The 15,766-nt window shown below is 39.6% G+C and overlaps 1 protein-coding gene across 2 annotated transcripts; it reads left to right on the forward strand.

Annotated features, from left to right (window-relative positions):
* Positions 1 to 1,094: 1,094 nt before the first annotated feature.
* Positions 1,095 to 12,509, forward strand: hnf4b (hepatic nuclear factor 4, beta). 2 transcript variants are annotated; one of them, XM_088938845.1, is made up of 10 exons: positions 1,095 to 1,673; positions 2,673 to 2,844; positions 3,808 to 3,902; positions 5,555 to 5,661; positions 6,968 to 7,123; positions 7,369 to 7,456; positions 8,402 to 8,554; positions 8,997 to 9,245; positions 9,908 to 10,027; positions 10,949 to 12,509. In XM_088938845.1, exons 1-10 carry the CDS (start codon positions 1,559 to 1,561, stop codon positions 11,053 to 11,055), a joined length of 1,362 nt encoding a protein of 453 aa, XP_088794971.1. In that variant the 5' UTR covers positions 1,095 to 1,558; the 3' UTR covers positions 11,056 to 12,509. The 2 variants fall into 2 exon arrangements, with proteins under 2 accessions (XP_088794971.1, XP_088794972.1); XM_088938846.1 differs by having other exon boundaries at positions 5,558 to 5,661.
* The last annotated feature ends 3,257 nt before the right edge of the window (positions 12,510 to 15,766 follow it).

Here is a 15,766-nt window from a genome sequence, read left to right on the forward strand (position 1 = left end):
CTTTATAAACATAATTTGATTTCTTACATGCAAAAGGTGCAAAGTAGCCCTTAATTTGTGACTAGCTCTCTTTTTATATGTTCAGTGATGTAGGAGGGGTAATACAGTATATCACTTACAGATTTCTTATTAATAAAAATAGCTGAGCTTTCAGCACTCTTGATATTCATCTTTTATGCCAGTAAGGAATATATTAGTATATAATCTTTTGTTACTTTTCTGTTTGCAGTAAACCGTAACCATGCTGGAGAAGTACAGTAGCCGACAGCATCACCTGGCCTGCTGCAAACTGAGGCAGTACAATTTAAGAAGTGAGGAAGGTGTATTAGTCACAGTATTTCATTCACCCTCTGATTCAGGGCAGCGTGACGGATTTCTGATAGACCACAAGGCAAAGGTGGCACATGATGTCATTTAGCCCTTCCTACTGTCTGAAGTACAAATGTCAGAACATCTCAAACACAGAGAGAACCACCATCCACAGCCCTTGGACCATGTACAAAATTACATCAAGAGGGCTACAAGTTCTGAGTTTCTATAGAAATATAAAGGGAGAGCTTGGCAGAAATCTAAGATTTCTTTAATTCAATAATGTCAAATATCAATCCCCTCCTGGCATTTGAATAAGGGATATTCAAAATGTAAAAGGAAAAATGTATCTAAATTAGCTCTTATTACAGTATATCTGTATAGAATTAGAATCTATTTTGAAATATCTTATAAAATCTTAGCCATTCATTATGCTATACCTGCTACAACCTGTCCATTTTTATAATAGTATTGCAATACCTTAGGGTTCCAACAGAGGGCATAGCCCAAAGACAGAAAGGGAGAAATCATTGGAATTATTCTTTTTAATCTTTATTTTTCTTTATTTACTTAGTTTTCAACTTTGGTTTTTTATATATGATTATATAGGCTGTTTTGCTATAAAAATATATTATCTTTACAAGCTAATCCCCCTCACATTTTATTGACCCCCCATTACATACAGTACACGTCAGTACACAGGAGTTTAGATAAGAGAAAGTTAGTCAACACAAGATGGGAATGTTTTTCTCTCTGGACTGATATCCTGATACACTGGGCCAAAGTCTTCCTAACACTGATTTTGAATAGTTCCTAATGCAAAATCGAAAAACAAGTACACTCAACAGCAAGGGCTGACCTTCAGGAGATCACAAACGGTCTGCAGGAAAGCTACACTTTTTTAAAAGAAAAGATAAACTGCTTGAAGGCAAAGAACAAAGACGAGAGGGGGAAACGAGGAGTGCTGAGAGGAAATAAAAAGAAAGGAAGAAGGTGATTGATTTGAGGGTCTTCTGCTGTACCCCCGAGATAAAACATTTTACCAATCTTGGATTTGCATCATTTTTAAAATTTCCAGCATTACGGCATGACTGGAAATCTGGACCACTGCATGCTGTGTGCTCGGCAAAAGGGTGCCTTACTGTACAGGTGAAGAACTTCAGCTCGTTAGGGCGATTTGGCTGGAAGTAAACTTGACCAGCAGCTGGGCCTAGTCTGGTCTGGTTCTTGTCTGGCAATACTGGCTGTGATGAAACTGTCCAGAACTGTGCTGGACCTGGACACAGCTGATTACACCATGACCCTTGAGCCCTCTTACGGGATGTTGGAGTTTGATAGTATGAGTATCCTTCCAGTGAAAGCCGGTACGTGCCTCGTTGTTGTTTTCGGACACTCAAACAAACTCCTGCACATCAACACTCAAACATGCACAAACACCCAGCTACAGTCTGCTGTAAGTAGCACCTTATTCAGAAACACTTTACGTGTATGGGGAAGCAGCCAAAAAGAACATGTGTTGAAACAACTGCAGTTATTTTGGCTCCCACAAGCTGAGGAATTTTAAAGTGCATGGCACTATGTTTTTCTCACGCCAGAAAAACAAAATTACATGATATTCCAGTATGTTTCCTTTAATCTCTTTTACATTGTATTGTAATATTGGGATTATTCATATATGATACAAGGATATCAGACTGTAAAAAGGATAGAGATAAAATTGAGTAAACATTGCAAACCCACTATTTACAATGATCTTAAAGTCAAAACCACGTTAAAAGAATAATTTGTCCTGTTGAACCAGAAGACTTGTTTATGTACTTTTAATCAACTAACAAGAAGTCATTTACTTGTGATTAACACACATTGGTCTGTGCTTGTACTCCCAGCTGTATTATATTCTTGGAATTCAAGGCAATTAATCTACGACTAACTGATCTTTAACTTCTAGCATCACAAAATTGTTACAATCTGATCACTGGCATCTTATTTTTAAAATCATCATTTCTGCTTAAAGAATTTAAAACATGTAATAAAGTTTTTGCTGATCCATCTACAGCATATTCGAATAACGTACTCATTTCAGACCAACAAAATGCAATTTAGAGTTTATGGGCCACAGCTTTTGGCACCTGAATTGAAACGATGGAAAGTGTAAAACTAGAAAGGAATAAGTCCCAAACAACACTGGAGATCACAGCTCTGTATAGACACAATGGCTGTGATTAGTTCATTAAATCAATATGTAACAATGAAAAAAATATTCGAAAGATTCAAAAGTGTGTCTCCTTTTGGCCTACTATACTGGTTATGGCCAGAGGGGCACTTGTCTTGCACTGCAGCTAACCAGGTGATTTGATTGGCAGATGTCCTGATGGCAGAACCCACCTCACTGTTACCTGAGTCCAACAGCCATGTGTTTCTGTGCTCTATCTGTGCTGACCGTGCTACGGGGAAGCACTATGGGGCTGCCAGCTGTGATGGCTGTAAAGGCTTCTTTAGGAGGAGTGTCAGAAAGAATCATGTCTACACCTGCAGGTTAGTGTATCCTCACTCATACTTGTAGCTCAGTGTACCCTCATCTATACTTCCAGTTTATGGTAGCTTCAGAGATACCTACAGCTCAGTGTAACCTCATTCATACCTGCAGCTTAGTCTGGAAAGAGGACAAAAAGCATATGTGTAGCTGTAGGTGAATTTCCCATTAATGCATCTAAAGTGTTTGATACAACTATATGTTCAGATCTGGTTCTAATTTGGTTACATTTTTAGGATCCTTTATAATCTGCATATCCAGAAAATTTGCACTTTTTCAAATTCACACGAACAGTATCCTCTCTTCTATATATTTGATGGATGGACTTGAGAAGGAACAAGTAATAGGTTTATTCCATGCTGAAAAAAAGAAGAAAGGAAACACAACGTTTCGAGCCTGGAGCCTTCTTCAGGTGTGAGGACTTGAGAATACTGTATATGTATATACTGAAATATTTTATACTAGTATTTATACTACTATAGGATATTTGAAAAGGGGACAACATGCAAAATCCTAGTTGTTTTTATTTTGTGGACATACACATAATCCCTCAAGTGCAAAAATACCTAGATATACCATCTGGCTATGAGCTTTTGTACACCTGCAGGGAATGTAAACATATTATGCTCAAATGGAAATCTATTGGACAAATCAATGCATATCCTTGGTCTGATTGCTTTACAATTAACATTTGTGGTTCAAATGTATAAGGTTTACTAGGGCTGCAGCTATACGCAAATCAAAGGGACTTTATGTGGGATCTATTAATCTTTCAGGATTTAAACTGCCCAGGTAGCTGTCTCACTTCATGAAGACGGAATGGAGCTTAAAGAAAACTACAGAAAGTCAAAGCATCATTACTCTTTTAAGCACCTTCATCTGTTCAATAAACAACGTCCACACGGGTTGTGTGATGGTACCTGCCGTGTTCACTGCTGTATGCCAAAGCATGCCTGTTTTCCCAGGTTCAGCAGGCAGTGCATTGTGGATAGAGACAAGAGGAACCAGTGTCGATACTGCCGTCTCCGCAAGTGCTTCAGAGCTGGCATGAGGAGGGAAGGTGAGCACAGATCTGTACCGTGTGCTACAGGAAACTCAGACCGTGCAGTCAGTGACCTGCACAGTGACTACATCAGCAAAACAGTAAGAGATAAGGTATTAATAAATACCCATGAATGCGTAAAAACAAAGTGAAAAACTGTTATTTCTGCAACGTAATAGAACTTTTACTTCCTGTACAATTCAAAGACATAAGCCGAAAAACTTCAAGGATAATTTATTTATGGTGTATTTAACATTATGATCCTTTTTATCTGGTATACCCTTAATGACTTCAGAAGAATTACACAAGGTAGTGCCGTCAATCTGATAACACATTTTTGAAGGTTAGTTTGATTACAGAATTGCTAAATCTCCAGATAAGAGTGTCAAAGAAAAGCCCCAATGAAAGTACTATATAGTGAGGGAGAGACTGAGCATTCTTCTCTGTAGTCATGGCTTATTTGTACAGCAGCTTCTAAAATAAGCTTTTTAAATGAACCACTGCAGTCTTCGGGTCAGTGTTTTATGCAAAGATTATTAGATTTTTGTTTTTCTAATTATCGTGTAACTGTACAAAACAGCATCCATGTAGTTTCTAATAAATGGGAAAATAAGAATTCCCAAATGTACTGTAAAAATCTATGGGAATTGGCAGATTCCCAGTTCATGGACTTGGTGTTAGTCTTCTTCATCCCTTTATCAGCCCTACGTGGCCACTGGGTATATCTTTGTCCTGTTGCGTCTCAATGGCAAAGTAATGTCCACTAATGAATTGTAATTGTGCCAAAAATGTTTCTGAAAATAATCCACACCATCTGAGGGTTTCAAGGAATGTCATTCCTAATTCTCTTGTGATTTACAGTATTAACATTATTACATCCATATTCAAGGACATACAGTGTGGTATCCTGCATTTTAAATGAAAAGAAATTTAAACAGTTCCTAGCGCCATTAAGGCCACCTACTCTAATAGTGACACCTTATTTCCAGTTTACAGTGATCCTGTGGTCCCTAGCCGAACTAAAATATAAAGTAAAGCAGCTTCTGCTCTTTGTAACAGCAATACCTTGTTTCTGACATGACCCATAACTAAACAGTATTTTCCACTACTGAGAAATAGTTTCCATTACATTTTTACTGGTTTGATTAATAGTGATTTGATTAGCCAAAGAGAGTGCCGCTTCTCTGACTAATTGTTTTCAGATTGGACTCAACCTGTCGTCTGCCTCCATGGAGCCTTGAATCAAAGTCAAGGAATTCAAATTCTTTTCTGACACAAGGAAGTACTGGCAAATAAGATGCTCTCCTTTTTTTGGGACAGAATCCAACCTGTTCCCAGAGTAACATTCCAAAAACTTCCTTAAACAATTTTACAGTGAGGAAAACGTGTTATTACATCATGACCTTTTTGGTACATCATGAACTTAAACATAAATTACTCCCAGGGCAGTTTTATTTTTCACTTTCATCCCTCTCCTGCACATAAGATGTCTTAGAAAGTCCTTCTAAATCTTAATTTGTTAAGTTAAAGCAATATTTCATATTTTTGAAGATATGCAGAGGTCAGGTCTCAGAGAACTAAAAGTAGCCAGTAGTACCTGACGAAATCTTGTATTCTAGTCACCAATGTTGATGGCGTTCTTTGACTGTCCCTTTAAACCTCCCTCTCAGCAGTGCAGAACGAGAGGGACAGGATCAGCAGCCGCAGAACAGGTGCAGAGGAAGAAGGGCTTCTGTCTCTCAGTGTCCTGGTGCAAGCTGAGGCTAAGGTCCATCAGGTAGGGTGACTCAAGGGTCGAGCTCAGAATTACTCCCATGCAAATGAGATTGTTCTAGTCTCTGCATGCTTTTTTAAAAATATTTAAATGGAGTTCAGTCTCTTTTACCCCAGCTGCTCTGTATCATAATCAGTTCCCAAAAATTGTAGCAGAAATAAACCTTTTTTTCTCATTTTGTCTCAAGTATTGCTCCACTGCCCTATCTCCTTGGGGGTCCTGGCCTCCTCATCCTACAGCCAAGTGGGTTCAGGCTCATCTTACTATACCTAACCGCTCAATAAATGTCCTCACATGCACCTCGGTCTTGGGTGCTGTTATTTTTCATGGAGTAAAATCAGCTCCCAAAAAATTCTAGAAAGAGTGCAACAGTTTTTAATTTACTACACAAATATTTTAAAAGGAAAGAAGGTGTTTGATTTCCACTCGTCGCAGGTATTTGGCCTGTCAGATGGAGGTTTTCTGTACTGAAAGGCACGTTTCCTGTTATTGGGTTTTCTGGGGTACAACTCGTACATCCTGCCAACCATTTCAATTTCTTAGAAAGGGGGAAGTTTTAATAGCTGACTGCATGACCCCATGGAAATTTCACGTTAAAGATTATATTTCACATTCGAGTCTGCATTCAACCCACTTAAAAAAACAGTTTTTAAAGAACAGAAGAACGTAAAGAAGATTAGAATGAGTGGAGGTCATTTGGCCCATCTAATGTACTTGGTTTTTGAGCAGCTAACTGAGCCAAGGATTTCATCCAGACATTTCTTGAAAGAAGCCAGGGTAGTGGCTTCAATAACATGACTGGATATCTTGTTCCAGACTTTGTGTAAGGAAGGGCCTCCCGTTTTCAAATTGAAATGCATTTCCCTTAGTTTCCATTTGCATCCTCTGGTTCAGGGGATGATGCACATACTGTACATGCTTCTGCAGTGTTTGTAGTAGTAGTTTCATATGATACAGTACGGTGTATGTAGTATACAGTAGGAGCTGAAAGCTGATTAGTAAATTAATTTGTTTAAACTGTTTTATTCTGTTATAACTTATAACAATTTAGAACTTAGAACTTACAGTATACTGTTATACAATCTATCAGGATTGTAGCTAGAAATTTTGAAATTGCTTGACCACTATTAAGAAGGTTTTGTGGGCTCCCATCAGATAGCTTTAATGTATTTTTAGGCTCACAACGTTTTCTGGTTGTGCTTTCTGATTGTAAAGGGGGCTTGTTTCTCACTGTGTTTGTGCTCACTGGGAATTAGACATGGGTATTTGCTGCGGGCTGGCGAGTGATTGGCTTGTGTGCGTTTTGCAGTCCTCATGTCTGAACCCACTCCACACCACTGACATCAGCACCAAGAAGATCGCCAGCGTGGCGGACGTGTGCCAGTCCATGAAGCAGCAGCTTCTCCTGTTGGTGGAGTGGGCAAAACACATTCCAGCCTTCTGCGGGCTCCCATTGGATGACAGGGTACAAGCTTGGCTATTTTAATGTACTGTACCATGTGACAGGTGGATTCGAGAGTTTTTTTAGGGTAAATAATGTCTGGCTGCCAAGGCATCTCTCCGTCTCATTCTTGTAAATCTGTAGCGGCACATGCATGCTTCAGATTAACTGTGTTTTTGTGAGTCTGTGTGTTGTTCAGTGGAGCACACCTTTGTAACTGTAAAGCAGTCATTACATACTTCTGGCTAACTTCAAGTCGGTATGCGCAGGTGGCCCTGTTACGTGCCCATTCCGCGGAGCACCTGATCCTGGGGGTGGCTCGCCGGTCTCTTCCCTTCGATAACATCCTGCTTCTGGGTAAGAGAGGCCTCATTTCCCTCTTTGTGTTGCCAAGGACAGTAATCCACATTTGCGTCATATCTGGAAAGTCATCAGACATAAAGAACACAGACAGGGTTTTTGGATGCTGACCTTGTGTCGGAATTCAATGCGTCTTCCAGGGCCTGTTTTTCATTTAAAATAAGTCCATGTCACCGGGATAGGTTCCTGGTCTAAACGTACTAAGAACACTAGGCGGCATAGGTCTGGCTAAACTCCAGTCACCCCATCAAGGTCCTACCTGTCTATCCTTACTTGACTGAGTTAGAAGAGGCCATGTTTGGATTGTGTTTAGGTTCATTAACAACAAACATAAAAACACAGCTGTCAGAGCTAAAATACACACAGTCATCAATTGCTTCCTGAACATCACGCTGCTTGAAGTATACAGCCAAACTCTGTGCCATGGTGTCAGCAGGGAATGTACTGTACCGCCCAGCTGATGGATGGGCCCCTTATGACATGTCAGGAAACCCAAAAATACATGAAACTGCAAAGGGGAGAAAAGAAGAGAAAGTGAAGCGAGCTGATGTGGCCATGGAATTTTACAGGCCTTTCCTGGGATGGGTGACAGTCAGGATGTCAACAGCATGGTTCTGTAGCTACGGTGGAGAAATTCATGTTAGTATTAGTTTCTAAAACACTAACCAAATTCTCTTGCATGCAGAGAAATTAGGATGGCATAGACAACACAGCACATTCCCTCACCTACAGCACCTTATTCCTGCAAGTGCTCTGGAGGCCACAGGGGTTCATAAGAGCTCAGCGTGGATGAGTACTTTTCACTGGTAGAAGCCCCTTGGAAGGACCCCCATTTCCTTTTTCATGTTTCATAAAACGAGCAATTTTACTCACTCTACTGACTTTAGAATATACAGCTCCTATTGTACTGTATTTTGCTTCTTTCTGATTTTGCATCTCCAGGAAATGATTTCATCATATCGGTAGAAGGCCCTGAGCCTGAGGTGTCCCGGCTGGCGGGCCGTATCCTGGAGGAACTCATCAGGCCCCTGAGAGAGCTGGAGGTCACAGAAGCTGAGTTCGCTTGCCTCAAAACCATCATCTTCTTTGACCCTGGTAGTCAGGCACTGCTTTTCTCCTCCATGAAAGATATTTCATATACTGTATTACAACAGGAATTCTCTTTAACAACAGTTTATCTGTTCTATACTTGGAATGTCTTAAAACTTCCAGGAGTTCAGTTTCTGAGGACAAGTCTGAGGGTACTACGTGTTATAGTACAATATTCTGGCACTATAGAGGTGGCTTGTATGCTCAGTTATACAGTATCACTGAATTAATGGAAAGTTCTCATGAGGTGATTCTTTTGATAACTTGTGAAGTGGTCCATTGCCAATGAAAAATGTTGAATATTTTCTCCTGAAGTCTCTCAGGTCCATCTCAGGTGTCAAGCAAAGTGTACACAACTATCACGGGTGCCCAGAGATCTCCGACACTATTGTAAAGGTCTCCAACATCTTCAGAGGTTATAATTCAAGTCCCGCTGTCTCTCTGTCAGAATGCCCAGGAATAGAGACAAGCAACACAGTGAAGCGGATGAGGTTCCAGGCTCAGATCCTCTTAGAAGAGGCAGCAAGCGAACAGCGCGGACGGTTCGGTGAGCTGCTCCTCATGCTGCCCCCTCTCCAGAGTGTTGCCTGGCAAATGGTGGAGCAGCTACAGCTGGCCCGGCTTTTGGGAGAAGCCCATGTGGACACCCTACTGCAGGAGATGCTGCTCGGAGAACAGACTGGGAGAGGAGGAGAAGGTACTGTACATATTCACTAAGTGGGGAAAAGCTCTCGAGGACTAAGGCAATCAGAAATGTGCAAAATCTGATTATTTTTCAACTTACTCTGAGATTAATTGTTTTTCCTTAAATCCTTAAATCTGTTCTTAAAGGGTTATTCGGTAGTTCAGTCAGACCCTAACCGATGAGAAGTAGAGCTGAAATGCGGATTAGTTGTTTTTAGCTGGTGTAATTTGTGTGGCTGAGGGAACAGCAATCGTAAGGAAGAGGGTAACAGAACCTCCCCCACTGTCCAAAAACCCTTGCGTGAAAAAAAAACTTTCAACAGCCCATAGGCAACACAGCCTTTACTCCTGGTCCAGCACCAACTGGAGGAGAGGCACATAACCCAATGACAACACCATACGGGCAGCAGAGGTCATCGTTCAGCCTGTGCTTACTAAAGATTACATCTACTTAGATTACCATGAACCAAAAACGTAAAAAAAATGTGTATGTCCTTACAAAAAGAAGGCAGTACAGTTAAATACATCTCAAAGTTCAAGCCTTTTTAAAAAGAAATAAAATAAACTTGAAAATCCCTTTACATCTGTCTCTTGAGCTAGTCCTTCTTTGGTCTCGCTTACGGAGTTGTGTTTAAAAACTGTTTGCCAGAAGGTGAGTCTCTTTTTGCTTTGCAGGAGACAACACAGACGTCCTAGCATTCTCCCAGCCTCTGGCCCCACTGACTCCTGACATAGCAGAATCACATGTCCTGTTGCCAGGCCACCTTTCTTCAGTCATCCTTCCTGTGCCCACCAGTAAGTTCTGTTCAGGTCTTTTTGTCAGTCTTGGCAATAAGTTAATCACATTCTTGTATTCAGCATGGTCTTCCATTTAGAAGTAAGGGCCTTTACAGCCCCTTCTGTCATTTTTACAATGTCTTTGAAGGTTCCCAATGTAAGTACAACATACTCGTACTAAGTACAGTGTTTGTGAAGACTTATCCTCTGCCCAAGGTTAAAAAAGAAGAATATTATAAGAGTGGATTCAAATGAGAGGATGCAATTTGGTCCATCAAATCTGTTTGGTTGTCAGTGGCTCTGAAAGAAGTCAGGGTATCAGTATCATGACTGGGTAGGTTATTTCACACTATGACCTTTGGCATAAAGACCTGTCTCCTCTTGGTTTTAAAGGCTTTTTCACATATATAAGTTACTTTGTTGACACTTTATCCAGAGTAACTTATATTCATACCCATTTATTCATCTGTTCATTTATTTGAAAGAAAGAGAGAAGAGCACCTTGGTCAGGAGTCTAGCATCTGTACTACACCTAGGATTTGAACCCACAGTTTTTCCATTTACAAGTCTAGTGCTCTAACCACCACACCACACTGCAGTTATCTTGAACCAGTAGAGTGATAGGAGTGAGATTTGAACCTATGCCCCAAACACAGCACCTTAGACTACTAAGCCCCCCTAGCAAGGGTGGGCAGGGATGGGATTACTGATAAAACATGCAATTCCAACACAATTCTGCCCATAAACCTCCATTTCTCCACATCAACATACATTATTTAAATATTTATTATCAAGCACCTGTTCAAAAAACATGCTAAAAGTGTTACAACCACTTGCTTTATGGAAAGCTAAGTTGTTCTCACAATTGAAAAGACCCTCTGCACCTCAACTAAAAAGTCTATAGTAATGTCAAGCTCTTTAAAACAATTTTTCTTTCAGCTGCCTCAGGAATGCCTTTTCCACCCATGGTGATGGACAATGAGATGTACAAGCCCGGTGAAAAAGCCCAGAGTCTTGCAACACTGCCTAAGCACACCTGCCTCTAAAAACACTGACAGAAGCAGTCCAATAACATCAGTGTAAAAAAACTGAATTCATGCACAAAGACAAAAATCTGTAATAATCTCCATAATTATGTCAAAACTGAATCAATACTTTTCATGATCTTTGATTGTCCCTGCAACTTTCTTGCATTTGCTTCTTATGACTAAATTTACTGTATTAAAAGAGAATATGACAACATATCCATTGGACTGAGTCTGACTGTATTTTAGATCAGTCAGTGAGATGCTGTACCTAAGCCAATAGAGACTGACAGGGCTATGAATTTTCCATGTTATGTTCTGTGACAATTAGATCATTCAAAGTTTATCTCTCTATCATTACAGTACCACATAGAAATATATAAAGATCTAGGTTCCTTAAGAAAACACAATATGAATTACAAACAAGTCACTTTATATCAGAACAGGGTTTCATCAGAAAAAAAATAAAAATCGATGAAAGCAACAATATCAGATTTGTCAAACAAATGCTTTATTCCCTTCAACATCTCTCACTCAATACAAAAGGAAAGAATATTTATTATAGGCAATGTACAGTATCTGACAAGAAAGCATCCAAACTACAAAAATAATATTTGCAAAATGTTCTGTCAGGAGCTGACCAGAGAGACCTGATTATAGGATCTTTACACATTTAGGGGTCATGTACTCAGTACTGTGTACAATTCTGGTCACCCAGAGACAAGAAAGATATTGCTGCTCTGGAATAAATTCAGAAAAGAAAAATCAAGTACATTCTGGGGCTTTAAGGAATGTCCTACACGACGTTGACAGAGTAAAGAACCTTTTTAGTCTTCAACAGAGAGGAGTACAAGAGAGGAATCAAGGAGTGTTTGATTAAAGTATCCAAAATCTTCAAAGGCATTCACAAAGTCAAACATACGCACTTCCTCAGAAGCAAAAGTGAAACATGTAGACATGCACAAGGGGCTGTGGGGGTGTGGAACACAATGCCCTGCCATTTTGTTGGATCTAATAACCTGCTTTCCTTTAATAAATGACAGGATGAGATTCTTAGATAAATCAGTGACTAAAAAACAAGCTCCGTGGGCCCAATGGCTTCCTCTCATTTGTACGATTTCTTTGTAGCAACTTAAAGAAATGCGACACGCTTTATGGAAAGAAGAAAACTTCATTGCAAATATTTTCGTACCGGAGTGTAGTCTAGCAAATGGTTATGTGCCCAAGGCTGTGGTACTGTAGTTCTCTATGGAGACTCACAAATTGTCTTTACATAGTTCTTCACTTTCACGTTTGTAATGCTTCCAGACTGCCAGTGGAGGGCAGGCAGCGCTCATTCTGAGGACAGAAAAGCACATTAATGTCATGGATAATAAAAGACTATGCAGGCAATATAGTACAGAATCAAAGTCTGCTTTGTTGTATTCATACAGAAGAAAATTTCCTTTTGTGTCACTGAGACCATACCTATACAAAGTAAAAATACAGCACAATAAACACACAATTGTGACATACAGTACATACTGTACATATACTGTCAATACAATGCTCTGAAGGGGCTCATACATCAGAGTTTAAAAGAGTAATGGCTCTCGGAATTAATTAATTAGGAGACAAAATGGTCTCCTAGTTTTCATTCCATCTCTACTCTGGGATACTTTAATTTATACAATATTAACTCTTATGGTTAAGAAATACTGAAACTAATGTTGAGCTCCTTGTGAGGGTCCATTAAACAACATAAATTTAAGGAGCAATAAGGGGTAATAATTGGATTTCTATAACACTACAGCAGTCTCTGGTCAACATACTGGGGTACTGCTTTTGGAAATTGTGGTCTGGAGAGAAGAGTGCCACCTACTGATCCACAAACACATCTTACAGCAGTAACCTGTTTTTTTAGGTTTACAGCAGCACAGTATTGACCAGGACCAGCAAGAGGAACTCTGGATTTGAACTTATTCTGCAAACTACTAGAGAATACATTCACATCATGGCTCCTGGTGAAACTGTAAGCCCAGCAACTTTCCAGGAGCATTCCAACTTGTGGGGGGACACATCTCCTCCTATCAGCGCTGAACATCCTGTACAGCTTTGCAGAGTCAAAATGAATGACGAACGAGTTCTTGAATGTGTGTGTCAGGAGCCTGTCTGCCCTTCTTCATTCTTCCAGTGTCGTCACAGTCCTCTGAGATAAAGATAATTGGTGATCCTAAATTATTTTTTTAAAAGAAAAAGCATTCCTGCTTGTAATCATACAAATGACTTGGGAGACTGATTGATTGGCCCATTTAGGTTGTTTGGTTGCTGGTGACCCAACGTTGTCTATGGAGTCATTTTGAACAAGAGATGATATACAAGAGGTTAAATACTGTAACTTGCTTATGGTAACATGATGAGTGAACCAGTGGAAAAACCACCACTTTAACTAAGAAACCTCCAGGTGGCTATTCACTTAACCATTGGCACGTGGTTCAAGTGGGTCACATCGGTTTCACTACAGTCACCTCTAACAGTCTCTCCTCCCTGATACTGAGACGGAGAACTCAAAACTGATCCAAGTGCATCACTGGACACTGGTCTCAGAGACTCCCCTCATAGCTCTCCACAGATATGAACCCTGTGTATTTTCACCTTGGAAGTGTATTCAGTATGAAGCTAAGCCACCCCACCAATCATGAGCCATTCTGATTTTGGCTGTGGAAGTGAGAAGACTAGACAGGAAAAAAGCACTCCAGTGACTCATTGACCAGAAGCTCCTCTCCCTTCTTCTCTGGCGCCGAAAGACAGAAACCACACTGCAAAATGTCGGCATAGTTATTTTCGGCCATACCATACTAACATATACAGTACTAAATATACTTGACTTAATTACTTTTAACACAGTAATAGCGGTTTCAGTACAGCAATGGGCACAACCTGAACAAGTAATGTCTTAAGTATGCTAAAGGAGATTATCCCAATGACAGAGGCTGACTACTTCACATTCATTAATTAACCATGTGATATATATCACTGTCAGCACTCTGAATTAGAGCTGTGCCACAGGGAAAGTGGTCACATTTACTTATATAGTATACATTTTCAATGATAAGGAGATACAGTACAGCATGATTAGAGATCTCGGTCTTCCAAGAGTCCGACAGCTGATGAAATCCCTACCAGGGTGTGATATGCTGACCACCATTACTAGCCTCTTATTATGTGGAGGAAAACATCTGTCCCCAGTCCATTTACCTCTTCATTGGTGGGAGAATGTTACAGAGCAAAAGTTGTTTGTGGCTGAAAATGCAGAGAATCACCGTTTCCAACTCTTAATGCACCCACATTGTCAATTCCTCTTTCTAAACACAGGATCCCAACTTGTAGTGTTTAAGGGGTTACAGGCAGTGGTACTCTGAAGAGCTGCCAGCGACACATACATTCAGTTTCTAGACTAGTTTATTGCTAAACTGGGTCACTGTCATACACAGAACTGAATAGCAAAACTGGATCCAAAGAAAATGAAGGGTTTGAAAATCAAATCCTTACTGTGCTGCTAGGGGTAAACTCAAATCACCATCAAAAGTAAAGTGTAGCCAAGGTGAACAGAGAATAAATTAATTAAGCTCTAATTACCCAAATAAACAAAAGTCACTGTTACTATAATTTAACGATTACTGCTGAAGGTTTGCAATTGTGCTCATCCCCTGCCAGAAGTGTCAAATGCCAAAGGCAGGTCCTCTCCATTTCTGTTGAAAGAGGGTCATTGTTTTTTCTCACCCTGATAAATTGCTCCCTGAAATTATTTTTGCAATTATTTGCTCTTTGGTGGATTGTACTCCTCTGGGTGTAACTGTAACTGTAAAGTATAAAGAGAAACATGGAAGAGAAAGTGTTCCCTTGAGCTGAAATGGTTTTGGAAAGATGTCTGATCTGTTTTTTTGTCCGTCTGAAAATAAATGATCTAATCCAGGTCCTTGCATTCAATAGAACACATAGTAATAAATGCATGAGGCAGAGATTTGTTTCATCAGTACTGTAGAGAATATCTAATTTTTCACATAATTGTAACTGGATTGGATGAGAGATCTATTGCTGTGGCTAAGTTTGTAACTGAAAATTAGAATTTTTAACAGTTTGATTAATTTCGTTTGTATGGTGTATGTGCAATTAGGCAAAAAATATAAAGAACAGAAGGTATATTGTGTGGTTCAGTAAATCTAATAGTATTGTAATAAAGAAACAATGCTTTGACTGGATGATCCATGTAAAGTCATTAATCATGTTAATCTTTTCATATAATGATAACAAAAGTTGGGACAATTTCTTAATACTTTCATTTATTTATAAATACAAAAGAGAATTCTATCTGATGATAAAAGTTTATTTATTGGTAGAGAGCAGTTCAATTAAGAGTGCGCATACAGCTGTTTTTTTACCATGTTTACTATCTATTCAGAAGGCAAAAATTAACTTGAAGGAACTTCTGTAGGACAAAAGGCTTGAAATTGATGACTACAGAAAGCAGTGAAGGGTAAACCAGTTCATTCGGACAAGCAATCAGAGCAGGGAGTAAGACTTATTATTGCATAACAATAATTATTTGGTTTGTTCATTATTGAAAACAGCCCTGGGGATTCAGATTTTAAAAAGGAGTCATTTCCTTTGTTTCCAAGAACTGCTCCTCCAGAAATTCAGGGAAAATATCCATCTTTTATTTCATGGATGAACAGCACTGCTGACTGGTGCT

The sequence above is a fragment of the Atractosteus spatula genome, chromosome 21, assembly GCF_055471065.1.
Source record: "Atractosteus spatula isolate fAtrSpa1 chromosome 21, fAtrSpa1.hap1, whole genome shotgun sequence".
Taxonomy (NCBI): Eukaryota; Metazoa; Chordata; class Actinopteri; order Semionotiformes; family Lepisosteidae; genus Atractosteus; species Atractosteus spatula.